At 39.4% G+C, this 18,418-nt stretch overlaps 4 protein-coding genes across 8 annotated transcripts; 2 read left to right on the forward strand and 2 right to left on the reverse strand.

The window, feature by feature from the left end:
• The first annotated feature begins 365 nt into the window (after window positions 1-365).
• Window positions 366-2,613, forward strand: LOC106651656. The gene is made up of 5 exons (XM_014370278.2): window positions 366-630; window positions 903-1,399; window positions 1,476-1,824; window positions 1,905-2,107; window positions 2,190-2,613. The coding sequence occupies exons 1-5, from the start codon at window positions 613-615 to the stop codon at window positions 2,419-2,421; spliced, it is 1,299 nt and encodes a 432-aa protein (XP_014225764.1). The 5' UTR covers window positions 366-612; the 3' UTR covers window positions 2,422-2,613.
• Window positions 2,614-2,686: 73 nt separating this feature from the next.
• Window positions 2,687-8,206, reverse strand: LOC106651655 (SWI/SNF complex subunit SMARCC2). 2 transcript variants are annotated; one of them, XM_014370277.2, is made up of 7 exons: window positions 7,876-8,206; window positions 7,498-7,617; window positions 7,312-7,425; window positions 6,645-7,234; window positions 6,183-6,448; window positions 5,373-6,109; window positions 2,687-5,273 (listed from the first exon to the last, which is right to left on the reverse strand). In XM_014370277.2, exons 1-7 carry the CDS (start codon window positions 7,990-7,992, stop codon window positions 3,801-3,803), a joined length of 3,417 nt encoding a protein of 1,138 aa, XP_014225763.2. In that variant the 5' UTR covers window positions 7,993-8,206; the 3' UTR covers window positions 2,687-3,800. The 2 variants fall into 2 exon arrangements, with proteins under 2 accessions (XP_014225763.2, XP_014225762.2); XM_014370276.2 differs by having other exon boundaries at window positions 6,645-7,237.
• Window positions 8,207-11,374: 3,168 nt separating this feature from the next.
• LOC106651629 (GTP-binding protein SAR1b) lies at window positions 11,375-15,369 on the forward strand. Of its 4 annotated transcripts, XM_014370230.2 has the most exons (7): window positions 11,375-11,542; window positions 11,671-11,944; window positions 13,046-13,213; window positions 13,774-13,893; window positions 14,102-14,167; window positions 14,245-14,480; window positions 14,860-15,369. In XM_014370230.2, exons 3-7 carry the CDS (start codon window positions 13,171-13,173, stop codon window positions 14,974-14,976), a joined length of 582 nt encoding a protein of 193 aa, XP_014225716.1. In that variant the 5' UTR covers window positions 11,375-11,542; window positions 11,671-11,944; window positions 13,046-13,170; the 3' UTR covers window positions 14,977-15,369. The 4 variants fall into 4 exon arrangements, with proteins under 4 accessions (XP_014225716.1, XP_014225714.1, XP_014225717.1 ...); XM_014370228.2 differs by lacking the exon at window positions 11,671-11,944; XM_014370231.2 differs by lacking the exons at window positions 11,375-11,542; window positions 11,671-11,944 and adding an exon at window positions 12,003-12,114.
• Window positions 15,355-18,380, reverse strand: LOC106651628 (3-hydroxyisobutyryl-CoA hydrolase, mitochondrial-like). The gene is made up of 6 exons (XM_014370227.2): window positions 17,864-18,380; window positions 17,615-17,664; window positions 17,304-17,545; window positions 16,779-17,234; window positions 16,521-16,708; window positions 15,355-16,180 (listed from the first exon to the last, which is right to left on the reverse strand). The coding sequence occupies exons 1-6, from the start codon at window positions 17,943-17,945 to the stop codon at window positions 16,047-16,049; spliced, it is 1,152 nt and encodes a 383-aa protein (XP_014225713.1). The 5' UTR covers window positions 17,946-18,380; the 3' UTR covers window positions 15,355-16,046.
• Window positions 18,381-18,418: the final 38 nt, after the last annotated feature.

Raw genomic sequence — 18,418 nt, forward strand, 5'->3', positions numbered from 1 at the left:
TTGCTCAGCATTCTGCAACTGGGGTTGCCACTAGTTTACGAGAGATCGGGCGATAGACATATCAATGTCCTTGTCCCTTGAAAAGTGTTTGAGAGAGAGAGAGAGAGAGAGAGATACACTCGAATAGCGTATTACCAGATATACGTGTACTTATTACGCTAAATCAAGTAAGTAGTCGGCGGAACATCGGCGTGCATAAACGCGTGTGTGTAGGACGTGCTATATCAGCTCGCGCAAAGGGAGATGGATAGAGATGGAGAGTGCGTGTGTGTGTGAGAGAGATATCCCCATATGCTGTGACATCCCGCAGCACACACAAGTTAAATGCCCATTTCCTGCATTGGGTCACTCGCAGTCCAGCCTCGTCGTCGTCGTCGTCGTTGGTCGCAGTTGCCGTCGAGTCGAACTCTAAACGCATCTCTAAAACGCTCCACAGCGCACATCTCCCTGCCTTTAAACTCGCGCGCCCGCGCAAACCTCTCTGTAATGTTAATACGGATGAGTGACAGTTTAGCTGCGGAGCGCCGATCGTTCTAGTTCCGCGCGTTTTGTGAGCACTGAGTTCCGTATATAGTCTTTCTCCTCGCCTTTCCGTGTCATAGCCAGCGAACTATGGAAGATCAAGAAAGGGTTGGTATATGCGCTTCTTCTTAATCATTAACCTCGGTTACCAATTTCACGCCCGCTTGGAAATTAATTAACTGCCTATACAGGCGTGGTAGCAGGAAACTCTAATTTGAAAATCGAGCTTCCGTTATTTGGTTTAATTCAAAATGATTATATACTTGCAAAATCGGCACAAAAATCGGCATGATAAAATCGCTCACATTTCATCCAAAAGTCTGACTAATCTGTAAAAATCTGAATTTCGCCATCGACTCGTGCTCGCGGGCAAAACGAAGAGCGTGAGACTGACGCTGGAGCGACTGCGCGAGCTGTTCGCCAAGGAGGAGCCGGACATAGAGATCCTGAGCTCGGACGAGGCCCCGGGCTCCGGGCGCGGCGACAATTACACGTCGATGCTTTACCGGCTGGAGGTGCAGGGCCGCAATCGGCGCACCAGCCAGCCCTGGAGCAAGTCCATCATCTACAAGGTGCTGCCCGAGTCGAAGGAGCGCCGCGAGCTCTACAAGAGCGAGCTGCTCTTTCGCAACGAGGTGGTGTTCTACACGAAGGTCTGGCCGGAGCTGGCGCAGCTCCAAGCCGACGGTCGGCCGGTCTTCAATGGCGTGGCCAAGGTCTACCTGGCGCAGCACGATCTCATCGCCATGGAGGACCTGCGGCCCAAGGGCTACAAAATGGCCGACCGCGTCAAGGGCCTGCAGCTCGACGACCTGAGGCACGTCCTCAAAGCCCTGGCTGGCTTTCACGCGCTCAGCTTGAGCCTCAAGGATCTGAGGTAAGTCTGCACTCTCTGCAATTTGTATATTTGGAGAAAGAGCGACGAGGACCGAGACGTACGCTCCGCTCGACAGACCGGAAACGTACGCGCGACTCTCGCGGATGGACAACTCGGACTCGGAGTCGGGCTCGGAGAGCAACGAGGCCGTGCAGGAGGCTCTCTTCCGAATGGAGAACAAAGAGTGGTACCGCACTTATTACCGCATAGCCACGAGCAACGCGCTCAAAATGCTGGCCGACGGACTGGCCGCCGACCGGAAGGACGAGGTGATCGCCAAGTTCCGAGCTTTCGTCGACGAGAAGCGCTTCTTCCGGGAGATGTGCGAGCTCGTCTCGACCCAGGGACCACTGAGCGTCTTTTGTCACGGCGATTGTTGGACCAACAACTTTTTGTTCATCGACAAAGACGTGCCCGACGCCGAGGTAAGTCGCGCCCGACCGAGCGCGCTTATAACTCGAGCTGCGCCATTTTTTCCCATCCCTTCTGCCTTCGCTCGCCGCAGGTTGTCTGTTTGGTGGACTTTCAACTGACGCGAGTCGGCTCTCTGGCGCTCGACTTGGCCTACGTGCTTTACTGCTCCACGAGCGGTGACGTGAGAAAAGCTCACATGACCTCGCTACTGCAGCACTACCATCGTCACTTGATGTCGGCGCTCAATGCTCTCAACCCGAGCTGCACCAGAGACCCCGACCACATGTGGAAGCTGTAAGTCATTTTCTCTTTCATCTATTTTCCCATTAATATGTCGCTATTGTATTTTCTGCCACTGGCATCGATATCGATAAAGCTTGAACGACGAGATGCGACGCTGCAGTCGCTTTGGACTCGGTCAAGCTCTCGACATGCTACCCATCAGCACGTGTACCAGCGACGAGGCCCCGGACTTGTACGAGGACCAGAATACCGACGACGAGGAGAAAGCTGAAGGTGGTTACAGGGCCCCACCGCCCGGCAACGCGCAGTGCACGAGGCTCATGACGGATCTCGTGCTTGAGCTCGTTGACAGCGGCGTCATTTAGTCTGTCTATTTTTGCCGAGACCAAGTTTCATCGGTTCTTCGCGCGCTGCATTGCTCGTTATTTTCGTGCTTTGGGCTCCTGAAAAAAATATCTTAATCACGCGGGAGCAGAATGTATTGCAGTTTTTTGCTTGTCAAAAGTATACGTGTTGACAGTTTAACAGAAAAATCTGAGCACACATATCTATAAAAACGAATTATATCCAATATTTATAATGTATATTATGGAAATCATATGAAATATTACAAATATTCAACTCTTTAACTATATCGTTTTCAAATTTATTGTACATAAAAAGTTTACAAATAAAATCTGGATATTTTTTATAAGCATATAATCTGCTGCTCATTTGTCAAGTTTAATACGGTTTCGCAATTAAAAATTTAATATTTAATGGTGAGTAAATGATTTTTCATGTAAAAAAGAAAAGGATAGGACTTGCCTTTGTTCATAATAAAACAACTCTGTTGTATATATTACAAGTAGAGTATGTATTAAATTATTGAGTTGATTACAACTACTGTAATAAGTTTTGCATCATGAAACAAACCCTTAGTCTATATAACATCTTTTGTCAAGTAATCAAATAAAATATATTTTATGCTAGTTGCTTTGTTTGTGACCTAAAAGTCGAATTCTAGTTTTACAACTATATCCAATCAAAGTATATTTTCATGAAATATATTTTTATTAGTATACTTTTCTTTTTGACATAATTATAATTACTCATATTATAGTAATACTTCAGATTACAATTTGCAGACGTTCACGTTTCCAGAATTGAATTTAGCCCTTTTTTTATAAAGCTTGTGCGAGACTCAAAATGCAAAATTCAAAAAAATAAAAATTTAGAAATATTTTTCGAAATTAATATGTTCAGCTGTAACTTTGAAATAAATTGATCAAAATAAGTTTATGAAGATGCGATTACACTGTATTGATTCGAATTTGAATTAAGCCAATCCCAGTGATTATTTTGATGAATTTACATACATGCATTTGAATATCAATTTTAGAAAAAGATTTAATGATTCGAATAAAAGAATTCTTCAAAAAACACAGAAAATTGGTGGAATATCTACAAAACCATAATACAAAAACATGACATAATTGCCACAATACAACCAAAATGCGATACTGTTTAGATTCGCTTCATCATTTTATTAACTAACAAGTATCAAAGTAAATATCGAGTAAAGACAGTTTTTAAAATCGTAAATAGTTATAAAATATTTTCCGATTTTAGGCAGCTCTAAAAGTGAAATATTTCATTTAGAAGCATAGCCTGTACCTCTGTTACTATAGACATTTAAAAAAATTATTTTATAGTGTACGCATTTGAAGTATCTAATATTATCGTATTCTTAAGAGTAATCAATTTAAGCTGGTTGCTGCGGAGGCGTATGAGGTGGTTGCGTTTGTGGACTTGACGGTTGCTGTGGTTGTGGTGGTATTACAGGTGCTGACTGCTGAGGTGGTAGCTGCTGAACGGGTTGGCCTGTTGGTTGTGGAGAAGGCTGGGCGTTCGTCCAAGGTCCTTGTTGATTTTGTTGAGGTGGAATTGGTGGCTGCGCCTGCGGCTGTGGCTGTACCTGTGGTTGCGGTTGCGGTTGCGGTTGTGGTTGTGTTTGAGGCTGTGACTGTTGCTGCTGTTGATGTTGTTGTTGCTGCTGCTGCTGTTGTTGTTGCTGTTGCTGCTGTTGTTGTTGCTGCTGTTGTTGTTGCTGTTGCTGCTGCTGTTGGGCGAGTTGTTGCTGCTGTTCTTGAGCTTGTTGTTGCATTCGCTGAGCAGCTTGTTGACGTGCCCTAAATTCTGCTGCTTTAAGCTGTTCCAAGTGAAATTGTTGTCTTTCAGTAATAAGTTGTTGTCTTTGATATTCTAAACCTTCACGTTCACGCTCCATGGTAGTTTCTAACTCTTCAAAGTGGCGAAGTTTGATTTCTAGTTTCTTCATTTGAGTCTCAACAAGCAAAGCTACAAGCGACTTAATTTTTCGTTCTTCTACTGCTGCTAAATGTTTAGCTTTTACAGCAGCAGCAGCTAAAGCTGCCGCTGCTGCAGATTGAAGTTGAGCATCTCGCACCAATTTGTCTTTCTTTTGTTTAGCCTCGCTATCTTCGCCATCAGATTTTTTCTTATTTTCACTTTCATCATTTTTGTCTTTCGCTTCTTCATCAATTTCCATTTTTTCAGTTTCATCAGACTTCGTTTCAGCAGTTGCTTCACCATCCGTATCCATTTCTTTCTTCGGTTCTGTCAATTTTTCATTTTCAGTAGTTGCTGCAGCACTATCTTTGGGAGAACCTCCTTCAGTAGCTGGCGTTGCAGGAGCAGTACCTGCGGATTCTGTAGCACCTTCTTTCGTTTTATCGGCAGCGCCGTCTGTTGAGGCAGGAGCTTCGTCTTTTTTACTGTCTCCTGAAGCTTGTGGTGACGTAGCTGATGATTTTTCTTTATTTTTGTCATTAGATTCTTCTGGAGGATCTGGCGCTGTACCAGCTATACCTGATTCAGCTAATCCTGCAGCTGGATCAAATTTTCCATCGGAATTAGCACTATTTTGAACATTGCGCAAATGCTGATCAAGTAAATTAGCTGGTACTTGATCCTTGATAGCAGCAAACTCTTCCATTGCCGCCTTAGCAGCGCTTGCTGCTACTCTGGGATCCACGACAGATGCAAGAAAAGCTACAGTACTCATTACAGGATTACCAGCCTTTGAAAAAGGTATAGGCTGGTGAGCTAATGGTCCAAGTCCTTCTGGTTCTTCGAGGTAGGGATCTTCGATAGGCAATCGTAGGAAGTGCAATATACACTCATCTTGAGTTCTAGTACCAACATGCTCACATACCTACAAAACAAAAAGATAATATTTTAAATTCTGCTAAATTTTAACGGATATATTTTATAATCAACATATAAAAAATGTTGATAAAAATGTGTTAATTACCTTATTCCAATCATCTTTGTGGAGTTCAAGACCTTCAAGTAATAATAAGGTTTCTTGTTCTGTCCAATCCCTTGTGGCACCAGCAACTTGTTTGTTTTTCAAAACAGCTGGTTTCTTTGTGTATTGATCAATCTTAAGACCAAAATTGGCCATAGGACCGGCGTTAGGAATCTTACCATTCTCATCCATAACAGGCTTCTTATCAAGATCAATTAAAGTTTTAGCTGCTGATGGTTGAGGTGTCTTTGGTGGGTTAGGGTTGACTGGTGCTAAACCTGACGGTGTATCTGACAAAACATGGAAGTGAGAAGTAGGTGGTGGACCCATTGGTGTTGGTCGAAGATCAGCATCAACTTGATAATTGATGAGACCCCACTGTTCCAAAAATGCATGAACCCTCATAATAGCACATACATCTCCAGCCAAGTTACGTCTACACGCTGTTGATGTAATATATTCAGTGGGATTGAGACGGTATGTATCAATCATAAAATTTCTGTAGGCTAAATAGATTTCAGGAGTCTTTGATTTGTTTTTGCCATTGAAAAATTCTGAAAGAGCACGTCTCTCAATTGTATGAATAGAATTGTAATCAAACCAAGCAGAATAGCTTGGTACAACAATGTGATGAGTCTGCTCAGTAACATTATCTTCCAAATCGTCGTTCTTACTTTCAGCCCTTTCTCTATTGGCATCTCTTTCTTCTTTGTCTTGAGATGCTTGTGAATTGCTTTTATCTAATAGAAAAAAATATCAAATTATATTAAATTCAGTAACACATTTTACTTAAAAATGAGAAAAAATTCTTACCATCTGTTTGTTCATCAAGATCTGCCATATTACCAGATTTTAATGGTTGCAGTTCATTGTCTTGTTTTTTACTACTAGAAGAAGTACCAGAACTGTTTTGAGTTGAATTTTGAGAATTACTATTCGAAGCTGTTACTTCAACTATTCTTGGTTCTGCAACAGGCTCTTCCATGCCTTGTGTCAAATCTTCTTCTTCGTCTATGCCTGATCGAGATTTTTTTGGCCCTGAGGCAGGACCACTTTGAACTCCAGCAGGTCCTCTTCCACTAATAAAAATAAAAATTTTGTTTACTTACAAGAATCAAATAGAACAATACCCAGAGTAATATAGAAAAAACATTAAAGAACTCATAATAATTATTTGTATTTTATTCATATGAAGCATTAAAATTGCTTGGAATTCAATAAGATTCATCCATATGTATATTTTACAATCAACACTTAGAAATCATAAAAACTCACCTTTTCCTCTTTCCTACTTTGGGTGGAGGTGTTGGAGAACGCTTACGCTTTTGCTTTTTTGTAGCAGAAGGTTGAGACTGAGGAGCCATTAAATCTTCTACGGACAGTCTAAACTTGTGCACTTTTTTCTGACCATTATCATCAACCTCATAATCTTCTTCGTTCATCCATTCATTGTACTGCTCCAAGTCTAAAGCCCAAGATGCAGATACTTTATAAGTTGTTTTCACTGGTGCACTACCCAGATTGGTTTCAGGATAGTCCCATGGAAGTTCAAAATTAATCCATGAATCATAGCTATCAGGAAAGTAGTACCAGTGAAAGAGTACATTTCGATCTCTGCGAAAACAAGGCCTTGCATATTCTTCTTCTAATGGATCAGCTACAGGAAAAATAGTGTGAGTAGCATCATCTTCATTTTCAGCGATGGTGCCTTGATGTTTTCGCACTATATCTTTAACTTTGCTAGCAGTAGTTTTATCAACATCTGATCTTACAAATATGTTTGGCACAATCAAACATCTACTTTGAATTAAATCTTTTTCTATGGCTACAAGCATTTCTAGCATTCTATCCATACGAGTACCTGTCTGCTGAAAACATTTGTATTAGTAAATATTTTGAGATTTCAAATAATAAATCATAATTTTCATATTTAATTACAAACCTTTGCAACAGGAAAATCAAATCTTCTCCATCCTTGCTCTTGTTTAAACTTGTACGCAGTTGATAAGATATGACACAATCCACCGCCTGGTTTAAAGTCTAAAAAGCATTTCATCTACAAAAAAAGATTTAAATTGATGAATACTTTTTATAATAAATTTTAATAATTTTCTTTACTAGTACTCACAGGAATTTTTGTCATGACCGGTTTGGTATTATTTTTACCAAGATTGTCTTCTTGAAATTGAAGGATTTGTACCGTAAGGGTAGAAAGAATTTTGTTGGTGGGCACATCATTTTGTACATACTGAAATAACAATAATAATTTACATCAGTTAAATTTGTATTGGAGCACATTGTACAATCTTTGAGTAACAGGCACCGATATATGGGTAAGAATAACAAAATAGCCACATCAAAAGTCAATACGACTCTGAAGAAAATGAGGTTAGGCAACGTATGCGTGAAACTATATTATTAAAAGAATTTATCGTTTGATGTGCATAATTGTAAAGAAGCAGATCATAAGTATTGATGATAGAGAAACGTTGCGGATGCAACTCACTTTTTTGGCATTCTTCAAAAGCCACTGCTTGACTCCATCCAATTGGCTGAGGATCTCCGGCGAGTCGAAGAATTTGAGATTCGGGCCACCGTCTTTTTTCGGGCCCAGCGTTAGCATGTTGATAAGCTGCTCGCCCGGGCAAGAGATTACAAGGTATGAAAACTGCTCGACGAGGAAGCTGTCGAACGAATCTGGACGAGCGCGTTTATTTTATCACACGCACACTGACTGTCTCGCGTTGTTTGTTGCGGCTGGCTTGTCTTTTATCGCTTTGACTAAGGGGAAGTTGACGCAGTGCTGCGATCGCGTCTCTACAATTATGATGCACGCACACGAAAGGTTCCCGAGTCCTAACTCCGGAGCCGAGAACGCCGGTAACGCCACCGGCGACTCGGCGGCCGTGCATACAACACATTTTCATTTTTATATGTGTAGCGTATGTGTGTGCGACTGTGTGTGCGTGCAACGGACAATTCGGCAGCGTTGGTGGCGGCGGGTGATGCATACTTACAGGCGTTGCGATGCGCGCGCATATTTCGTTATAATTTTGCCGCGGCCGTGACGGTGACTCGATGACATTTGCTTACGAGACAATACGAGATATCAAAGTGCTCAGTGCAGTGCGTTTACGTGAATTCGGTAGTTTTTCAATTAAATTACAAGGGTAGGCTTAGCTTGACCGAGGGCAAGCGGCAACGATTGAATTTGGAGAACTTTGAACCCAATCCACTCGCTTCAAAGGCACTTTTTCCGGCAATCGATTTCGTTGTAAAAGATAATCGCTGTTAAGCTATATCTGAGCGGAATTTCACGAAAATGCATGAAATGAATTGTAAAGGTGCTTTGCAAATTAATTATTAATTTAACAACATTGAAAAGAGTTTAGTTGAACAATTTTTTTACTAGTCATTCACTTTTTTTCTTCTTCTTCTCTTTAATTTCGGCAATGTAATTTATTTGGGACAAGTTTTGAAAATATTAGACGCATGGCTACTATAATAGTCAACAAAATTGAGAAATTGTTTTTTATTACCTTCATTACATCAAAATGACTACATAGGATTGAATTTTTCCGATGCAGTACATTCAAATAATATGATTCAACAAAATAATATCATGAATGAATTCTAGACATTTACACATTAGTTTAATATTGTATTATATCACCATCAAATTATCAGTCCTTTTTACGGTTGAATTTGGCCAAAAACACCATCAAGTTCTGGTCGATGATCCGCTTACGTCGATCGCTTCCAAATCCGCTACTGGAATTTCGAAACTGTAGAAGAACGAAAGATTTTGGAAAGTTATAGTTTTACACTTCTCCGCTATGGCTGAGCCTCTGAAATAGCTGTCCCCTGCCTGCTTGTTGAGATCGGACGGGACGCTGTCACCGGATTGCAACAAGCTCCTCTTCTTCTCCATGAAGTCCATCCACACCATTTCTGCATATACCATCCTCTGATCTAACTCGTAACGCTCGAAGGTGGAATACTCGCCAGATTTTAGTTTGCTCATCATATTCTCGGCCCAATTTTGGAAATCTGATAGCTCTTGGGTGAGAAATGACATGACTCGACGTATGGACTCTGCATTATCCAAATTATTGGTGACGTTACTTGGTTGAGCCATCATTGTTATCTTTCTTTTTTTTATTTAATTTATTCTTGAACTTGAGCTGTTCCTCAAGTCGTCTCTGCTCGTGAAATACGCCTTGCACTCCAAAAAGAACACTGTCAAACCCCACGTATACGTGTGTAACGTCGGCGGCGACGACTCTACGAAAAAAAAACGGCGGCACGGTATATTTTCTGATCTAGATATACAATCCGATTCGGTTTTGTGTACATAAATGTCTATTTTCTCTCTATTTCTAAATATGGTGTAGGTTTTTTTCGTTGTAGGGGTCGCACCGCCGACGCTACATATGTATACGTGGAGTTTGACAGTGCCCTTTTTTGAGTGCAAGGCGTATTTCACGAGCAGAGACGACGTAAGGTACATCTCGAGTTCAAGAAAAAGTTGAAAATATAAAAAATAAAGATCAAGATAGATAAAGGCCATGGCTCAAGCAACCAACGTCACCAATAATGTGGATAATACAGAGTCAATACGTCGAGCCATGTCGTTTCTCGCCCAGGAGCTGTTGGATTTCAAAAATTGGGCCGAGAATATGGTAAAAATCTTAGCAGTGAAACAAGATATGGAAGATTGCGACATCGAGCATTACGAAATAAGGATTAGGCTGACGCATGCCGAGATGGTGTGGAATGACTTCGTCGAGAAGATGATAAGCTTGGTGCAGATCGGTGGCAGCGACACATCCGATCTCAAAAAGCTGGCAAAAGATAGCTATTTCAGAGGCTCGGCCATACTGAAGAAATGTGGTACTGTTTATCAAAAGGCGGTGGGTTGTATTAACGGGAAATTGGTGAAATTGAGCTGAAAGTGCGACCGAGAAAGAGACTGACAAATTCATGGTGTTTTATACAATGTTTAAGTAATGTGCGATTGTCGAGGATTTATTACCGTGAGCTACTATTTAAATAAATAATTATTAATTGAATGTTTTATGCAACACATCTGTCTTTATCACTTCATTAAATTGTACGTATATTTTCGGAGAAAATTTATAACTGTTCTTAAGAATTATCAAATTTTTTTTATACAATGTATATCTCTATCTAGTCTGATCGAATACTTATATTTCCCCATCTGCAATAAACCTCAATATTTTTTATTCAACTTCTTCTATTTTATTTTGATTTTCCTCACACTTTTCAAGATATAGGGTGACTGTACCAATACTCAGCCATCCGGTTATTTTTATTCAAGTCAAATAAACTTTTGAACAAATTTGAAAATGATATAAATGGTATGGTCAAGTCAGTTATTATTCGATAAGTGTAATTTTTGTTTTACAAGTGATTTTTTTCTCGTGCAGGATCTTATAGGACATTTTTACAAGGTTTCGATCGAGCTTATGCTCATGAAAGATGTATCTGTCTTCTGATTTCGCAAAAAAAGAAGATCAAGAGGAAATCTATTCAAACTGCGAATAAAACAATGCAACTACGAGCCGCAGCGAAATTAAGTTTAGAAATAAATCAATTGATTCGTTCAAGTTTCGAATTGATTTGTGCGTTAAAATTGTATATGAAAATTCCTTACTTCACCCTAAATTTTCGATCGAACGCGCGAACCATCGAATTATGCTGCTCCGAAGTTGCAAGTCGTCGATCGCGACTCCCGTAATCTTTTTGCCCGTTTCGCATTTGGCAATTCGCGAACTCGTTGGCAAGTGGTAATAGTAGTCTCCTACTTTTTTCCGTCATTACACATTCTACACACATATATATAGAGCGAATACGTTTGAACCCGAGCGGGCGACTGGCCTGGTAATAATTGTACACGCAACATCATACACAGAGTGGTAGGTATATCTGTATACAGCTCGCTCGCTCGAGCAGTAGCAGCAGCACACGTACGACTTAGCGTACACAACTGGCAGCCCATCTATCTCTCAAATCTCTTGTATATATGTGTGTTGTGCTCCGTGTGTATACACCTGAGTTCGAGCTGCCCGCGAGCCAGAATCATCTCTGTTCCCAAACGAACGTCGACGACCGAGTCCCGCATAGGGCTGCAAACGGGGAGCCAACATCAGGTAAACATATTGTTCACTTATAGCAGCCTCGCAAAATCGTCGATTCTCGGGTGCAGAAAACGAGACCCGACTCGAGGCCGAATATCGTGACGTTGCTAAACATGGTTTTACCATACGTGTTTGCTTAGCCTTCTTTCTTCGTGTCTCAAGAGTCGTGCTGCTGCTCTCGCTGAATTTTTGAGTCTGCGAATGTACCAATGCCAAACGTCCGACGTACAGCGGACTAGAGGTTAACCGTGAATTTCGCAGAGGCTGCTCTGCACGCGCGCTTGCTGGATCCCCACGTAAGATGCGATAATTGACGAAAGTTTGATCGTCTCGCCAGTGCAGCATCGAGAAGAGTTGTCGAACATGTGCCCGCGTTGATAAACGATCGAGTGGGTGAAGATTCACACGACAGATGTGAGTAACTATCGCGATTGTGCGATACATCGGAGCAAGGGCAAGGCAGCAGCTCTGCATAAGAAGCAAGGGACAGCATCGAAGCTTACGATCACACGACAACGTTCCGTGCCTCTTCGCTCGCGTAACTTCGCATAAGCTTGTAATTCATAAAGCGCGAAAGCAGTCGGGTAGGGGCCTTTTAATTTCGACGTCGGAATAATTTTCTGCGGACGTGTGTGCGAGATATACTCGCACAAGTGCGTGCGAATGACTCGCTGTCTCTTTATAGTGCTCCGAGTGCTCGCTGCTTTCTAGCCTTCATTTCTTCCTTTCTTCGCCAATTCTTGGGCAAATTTTTCGCGATTTTGCACGAGCTATCTTCTTGTATCCGAAAGTGGTGGGTGTCCATTTACCCACGACCCAAGGTATGTTATAAACTCTTTTTCTTGGCGCGCTCTCGAGTCTCGATAAGCCATCGTAATCACGGCCTAGTACTCGAGATTTATAATATACATGCTCTATCAAACTTACGCGATACAACATCGTGGTCGTGATTGCGTTATACCATATTACATATGATATGAGCTCGGATATTCCACGCCACTCCTGGACTTGGACTGGTTTCGATTGGAAAATTCGCACAACCTGTTTGACACAAAATAAAAACAACGTGTACGCTCCGGAGGCGCGAGCTTGAGTGCGACGAGCTTCGGATATTATAATAGCGCCCGACTGCTGTTATATTTTTTCTTTCAACTTGCTCAAGCGCTGCGTGATATATAGCCTTGCAGCTTGACAAAATTCCGAGCATACTTTGCTCGCGTGCACGCACGGAGCTCCTTTTTTCCGAGCCGCCGAAAAAAGTTACTTTTGTTTATAGACACGTTGACATGTATACATAATCTTTAATCACACGCTTTTCGCACGCACTCGAGCACACACATATCGTCAGTCGAGATTTCCTGCTTCTCTCTCTCTCTCTCTCTCTATCCACAAGTTAAGGCAACAATGCGAAAGACACGTTATATATTAAACTTTTGCAAGCGCAAAGTCAATTCTCAATGAGACATCTGAAATGTACATTAACGCGGACGTTTTGTTCGTATCTTTTTGTTGCAGAGTCATCGGTACAGCTAGATCATCGCATTAGTGCAACCAGTGCAAGTTTATAAAAGCAGCCTTTTGTGAGCTAGTCGTCGTCGTAGTTTTTGTGTTGAAAACCAATTTGGAACAAAGCCTGGATCATGTTCATTTGGGACTGGTTCACCGGAATTCTCGGATATCTTGGTGAGTCAAATCCAATGTCTTCTCAATCATGTTTTATGCATTATTACGCGTTAGTTTCTGCCTTATTTACTCGATTCGCGATGTATTTAACTGTAATCATTGATGCGTTGATGCAAAACAACGCTTATTTCAATAAGTAGTAAATAATCGTTTTATCTTTACTATTATTTTTTTTCTTTAAATGTTCAAAAAAATTTGATATCTAGAGCTTTACATATGATAACACTTATTTTACAAGTATAAATATATTTTCAATTATAGTTTCAAAATATATGTTATGAGTTCATTGGTTCTCTTTTTCCAATACATAGTATAAAATTATACTCATCATGCATGTTATAAGACTTGGCACAACTGTTTTACTGCAGTAAATAGGTATTCAAGTTTACCTTTGTTGTGGAAGATTTTCTATTTTCAGTTTTCATGCTGTTCCAATCTAATTAACTATGAGAATGCTATCGTTCAAATAGACTTGATTAAAAATCATTTATAAAAAATCAAAACTTTATTGTAAAAAGTGCAATATTTTTCTAACATAATTCTTATTGATTTTATTTAAGGTTTGTACAAGAAGAGTGGTAAACTTCTCTTTCTTGGCTTAGATAATGCTGGCAAAACCACATTACTACATATGCTCAAAGATGACAGGCTCGCACAACATGTACCCACATTACATCCAAGTAAGTTTTTAGTTGAACTTTTCAAAAATTTAAAAGAAGTATAATTTGATCATACTCATAAACAATTCATTGAGCTGGTATCTAATTTGAATAGTTGTAAGTAAAATAGCAAGCTCAATCATTACTGAAAATTTTCTGTTCTTTAACAATTTGATATAAGTAAAACTACAAGTAGATATAAAATATTAATTGAATTATTACTTTTTAGCATCGGAAGAATTATCTATTGGTAACATGAGGTTTACCACATTTGATCTTGGTGGTCATACACAAGGTATTATTTTGATACATGATACTATTATTGATTTAAAAATAAATGTGAGTCATTTTAATTTTTTTTTATTCTTACAGCAAGAAGAGTCTGGAAAGATTATTTCCCTGCAGTAGACGCAATAGTGTTTTTGGTAGATGCTAGTGATAGAACGAGATTAACTGAATCTAGAAAAGAGTTGGAAGTTCTTTTGACTGATGAACAATTGAGTCATTGTCCGGTGCTTGTTCTTGGAAATAAAATTGACAAGCCTGGTGCAGCATCCGAAGATGAACTTAGGACTTTCTTCGGTCTATTTGGTCAGACTACTGGCAAGGTTCGAATTTGGAATCTAAATTAATAATATTTTTATGCAATAGTATGACGAAAAATGTCTTTTTTCGCACATTTTTTAGTGCGCCAAAAGCGTTTTTGGACACTTGTGTGCGGTAAAATGCTCCATTTTGGATACGGGTGTGCGGTAAAACGCCTCATTTAAATGAACGTATTTTTCGTCTACTATTGCATAAAATTTTGTATGCAACACGTGCCCAGCTTTTTGCGCACAGTGTGCGGAAAAAACACCCTCTCGTGCCGGCATAGCCGGCACTCGTGTCTTTTTCCGCACACTCGTGCCCAAAAACGCCTTTTGGGCACTTGTTACATAAATAACTATTTTGTATTACTTGAGAGTTTAAAACTTAATTTTTATTTAGGGTAAGGTTCCTCGTGGAGATCTTCCTGGACGCCCATTGGAATTATTCATGTGCTCAGTACTGAAGAGGCAAGGATATGGCGAAGGTTTTCGCTGGCTTGCACAGTACATTGACTGAATTCATAAAATTTACATCTGTACACATCAACTCCCCAGTAAAACATGGTTTTCAAAATTACTCTTCGTTCTTCACGTTGGCGTTAGTATGACAGGATGAATTAAATTTCTATTGAAAAACTGTATTTAAATAATAGGTGAGGGTTTCAGTGAATTTTAAAACACAAGTCAGGAACATTGTGTTCAATGGTGGTTAGTTGTAAGCTCAAGTCCTGTGGTATCAAAGCCGTGACGAGTCGACACACTTATTTATAATGAAAACTGCATTCATGAAAACTCATCGAAATTTTTATTCTATAGAGTTTACTTAGAAAATAAAGTGACATACTGAGGAGTGATTGGAACATTTTTAATAATGAAAACAATAATAAATTAATTATTTAAGAAGTCCAGATATCTTTACGATTCTTTTATTTCATACATGCTTTGTCAAAAAGGCTTGATTGATAAAAAAAAAATTAATTATTCATTTTACCATTCACAAAACATTGATCTATTAGATAGTTGCTATTTTTGAGACTATAAGAAAACATTTATAGATATGAGAATCTTTTTTCCTACGATAGACAAAAAGATTTTCAGAACAAATTAAAAATCCGCTGTAGTAAAATTTTTGTAATGTACACCCAAACGAATATTTTTTAATCTTTACTTTTTGTTACTATAGCTTCATTTTTCGAAATAACATATTCCAAAGATTGATGAAAAATCATCTGTATCTTCTACTATTGTGAAACAACATAAATTATCTCTGTATGTAAAGGAGATTATTTTTAACAATTTTTTTCTCGTATTATTGTTAATTTTGATAGAAAATGCGCGCGAGTGAGTACACAATTTAGTAATTTTAATTTATTGTAAAAATAACATCCGATGCTTAATGTTGATTGTGTGATTGGTTAATTCATTATATAAATAATATAAATATGTTCAATGTGCATCTGCAATAGATCTAAGATACATAGTAAAATTTGCATAACTTCTTTGGCTTATTTTACACGAATAAAGCGAATGTTTTTACATGCAGAGGTTTTGATTTGAAAATAATGTTTCTTGTTTCATAACTTAAATTTACGGTAAAGCTAATTCGTCTCTTGGGGATAAAAATTGGAATCGTTTTTCGATCTGTTCATTTGTTACTTTCCGTAGTACTTTAGGATTCCACTTTGGCTTCTGATCTTTGTCTATCAGTCGAGCTCGGACTCCTAAAATTTGATAGAAATTACTATTAGTTGCGTATACTTTTTTCGTAACTCTGTAGGCATAAATAGTTACTGCTTCATTTTGACTTGAGTTAAAGAGATGGTGAAGCTAGCCCAAAAATCAAATTATTAATCTCCTTTTCTGAAACGTTTTCTAAATATTTCTCGAAAAAGTTCTATAAACCCCAAAGAACTTGAGCAAGAATATTTAGTAGAAGTTTCAGTGAACGGGATGGATACTTTTTTTGAGCTGGCTTTTTCATTTCTTTATAAATGTAATTTTTAATTTGGAAAAAAGGAAATTTTGGTTTGAAAAATCAATTGCCAATAATGATTTTGTTACCTTCGTAAAAATCGCTGTTTCGATTTAAGCAAGCCCATACCAGCCTATATTCTGTACTTAAACATTCTGCAAAATTTTTCTTGATACCTTCGTCAAAAGCCTTTTTTGTTACTTTGAGCGAAGTAGGTGATAATTTAGAAAGAGTTTCAATGACATTTTCCGCCCATTCAGATTTTTCGTCAGCCAATCTGGGTTCAATTATTTTCAAAGTAATAATTGAGTAATTTAAAAAATGATTAATTTCATAAAGCTGCATACCTTTCAATGATACCTTCAACGGTTGACGGTGAAAAGCAGTCGTTGATGGTCTTCAGGTGAGGGGACAAGCTGTACTCTTGGTTATCAGCAGTGCTATATGGTTTCAAAATATCTTCAACTCGTTTATTATTCAAAATAATATCATGAGTGACTTGATCAATTATTTCGGACGGAATGTAGTGCGTAGCGATTCCCGCGTGCAAAACATCGGCACCTTTCAACCGGTAGCCTGTGAGGCCCAAAAACAATCCCAGCTTTCCCGATAAACGGGGCAGAAAATACGAGCTTCCAACGTCGGGGAAGAGACCAATGAGATTTTCCGGCATGGCGAATATTGTCCTGTCCGTGGCCACTCTGTACTTGCCGTGAACCGACAAGCCCACGCCACCTCCCATTGTTATTCCGTCCATGATCGACATGTACGGGACTTGGTAAGTACCAATGAGATAATTGAGCCTGACGATCGAAAAGTAATATTTGATTTTGTCGCGTTTACATGCGATGATTGAGAAATGAGCCAATTACCTGTACTGCTCGCGAAACAGGGTTCGACCGTAATTTTCACCGCCGGGTTTTTGTAAATTTAATACGACTGTTTTGACATCTCCGCCGGCACTGAAGGCTTTGCCACCAGCTCCTTTGATGACAACTATATTTTTTTCCGACTGCCATCGTTTCAATGCCGAGCTTATTTTTCGTACCATCGATAAGTTAAGAGCGTTGAGCACTTTTGGCCTGTTCAAAATTATGACTCCACTTGTTTTCACCTGTTGAGTAAAATGTTTGTTATTAGCTTCATGAACGTTGGATAATTTTGCTCGCTCGATCTAACTCACATCTTCGATCAGAATATCGGTTTCTTCGTCGGAGATCTTTTTCGTGGAAGCTTACCAAAATGAATCGAGATTAAACAATGCATTTTCACTTGATTTTTAAAAACGGTGACACATTCATGAAAGTGAAACGATAAGAAATTGTCATTGATCTTGCATGTTAGGGCGAAGTTGATGCGGTTTAATCGAGTCGCAAACGAGTCGGATGTATATAGTAATAATAATAAACAAGCAATCGCTTTTCACGGATACCTGTTTTCTGCGCGCTAAACGTGCGAACGCAGCAGCAGCGAAGCTTTGGCACTGTGCCGCCGAGGTTGATTAACTTCGTCATTGTGCGCGCAGTGGTTTTTCTGTGAGAATTTCTAAGCGCGACTTGTGCTACACTCGCCGAACTGACAATGGACCAAAAGCATCGCGAGACATGTTTATTTATTGACTATGCGAGAGAATAAAAAAGAAAAGTTCGCAAGTGCGGGATTGAAAGTGACTCACTTCACTCCGACATTTTTCACCTGTTAGTCGTAGAGCAATTTTGTTATATGTGCGCGCTATGTCTTTCGCGAAAAGAATGAAAGTGTCGTATACGCAATGGCAAATTTAGTCGAGCCAACGAAATCAATGTCAGCGCTGATATACATATATTTGACTAGACAAACGCATGACCATTGATTAATGAACGAATACAAGACTAGACGAGGTATCGTCAGTTTGAAGCTTATAAGTATAATAAACGGCACGATAGTGATTTTTAAACATAACATTTTATATACAGAAAAAATAATAACCATACAAAAATATTGACAA

Source organism: Trichogramma pretiosum, unplaced genomic scaffold (genome assembly GCF_000599845.2).
Source record: "Trichogramma pretiosum strain Unisexual culture from Peru unplaced genomic scaffold, Tpre_2.0 scaffold55, whole genome shotgun sequence".
Taxonomy (NCBI): Eukaryota; Metazoa; Arthropoda; class Insecta; order Hymenoptera; family Trichogrammatidae; genus Trichogramma; species Trichogramma pretiosum.

Coding starts and splice junctions, on each gene's coding strand:
- LOC106651656 (XM_014370278.2), top strand. Junction 1,400..1,475: donor TTGAGCCTCAAGGATCTGAG/GTAAGTCTGCAC, acceptor TCCGCTCGACAG/ACCGGAAACGTACGCGCGAC. Junction 1,825..1,904: donor AAGACGTGCCCGACGCCGAG/GTAAGTCGCGCC, acceptor CGCTCGCCGCAG/GTTGTCTGTTTGGTGGACTT.
- LOC106651655 (XM_014370276.2), bottom strand. CDS start 7,992: ATGCTAACGCTGGGCCCGAAAAAAGACGGTGGCCCGAATCTCAAATTC. Junction 6,449..6,644: donor AAAGTAGGAAAGAGGAAAAG/GTGAGTTTTTAT, acceptor TATTTTTATTAG/TGGAAGAGGACCTGCTGGAG. Junction 5,274..5,372: donor ACAAAGATGATTGGAATAAG/GTAATTAACACA, acceptor TTTGTTTTGTAG/GTATGTGAGCATGTTGGTAC.
- LOC106651629 (XM_014370230.2), top strand. CDS start 13,171: ATGTTCATTTGGGACTGGTTCACCGGAATTCTCGGATATCTTG. Junction 13,894..14,101: donor TGTACCCACATTACATCCAA/GTAAGTTTTTAG, acceptor ATTACTTTTTAG/CATCGGAAGAATTATCTATT. Junction 14,481..14,859: donor TTGGTCAGACTACTGGCAAG/GTTCGAATTTGG, acceptor ATTTTTATTTAG/GGTAAGGTTCCTCGTGGAGA.
- LOC106651628 (XM_014370227.2), bottom strand. CDS start 17,945: ATGACGAAGTTAATCAACCTCGGCGGCACAGTGCCAAAGCTTCGCTGC. Junction 16,709..16,778: donor GTTGAAGGTATCATTGAAAG/GTATGCAGCTTT, acceptor AATTGAACCCAG/ATTGGCTGACGAAAAATCTG. Junction 16,181..16,520: donor AAACAGCGATTTTTACGAAG/GTAACAAAATCA, acceptor ATCAAATTTTAG/GAGTCCGAGCTCGACTGATA.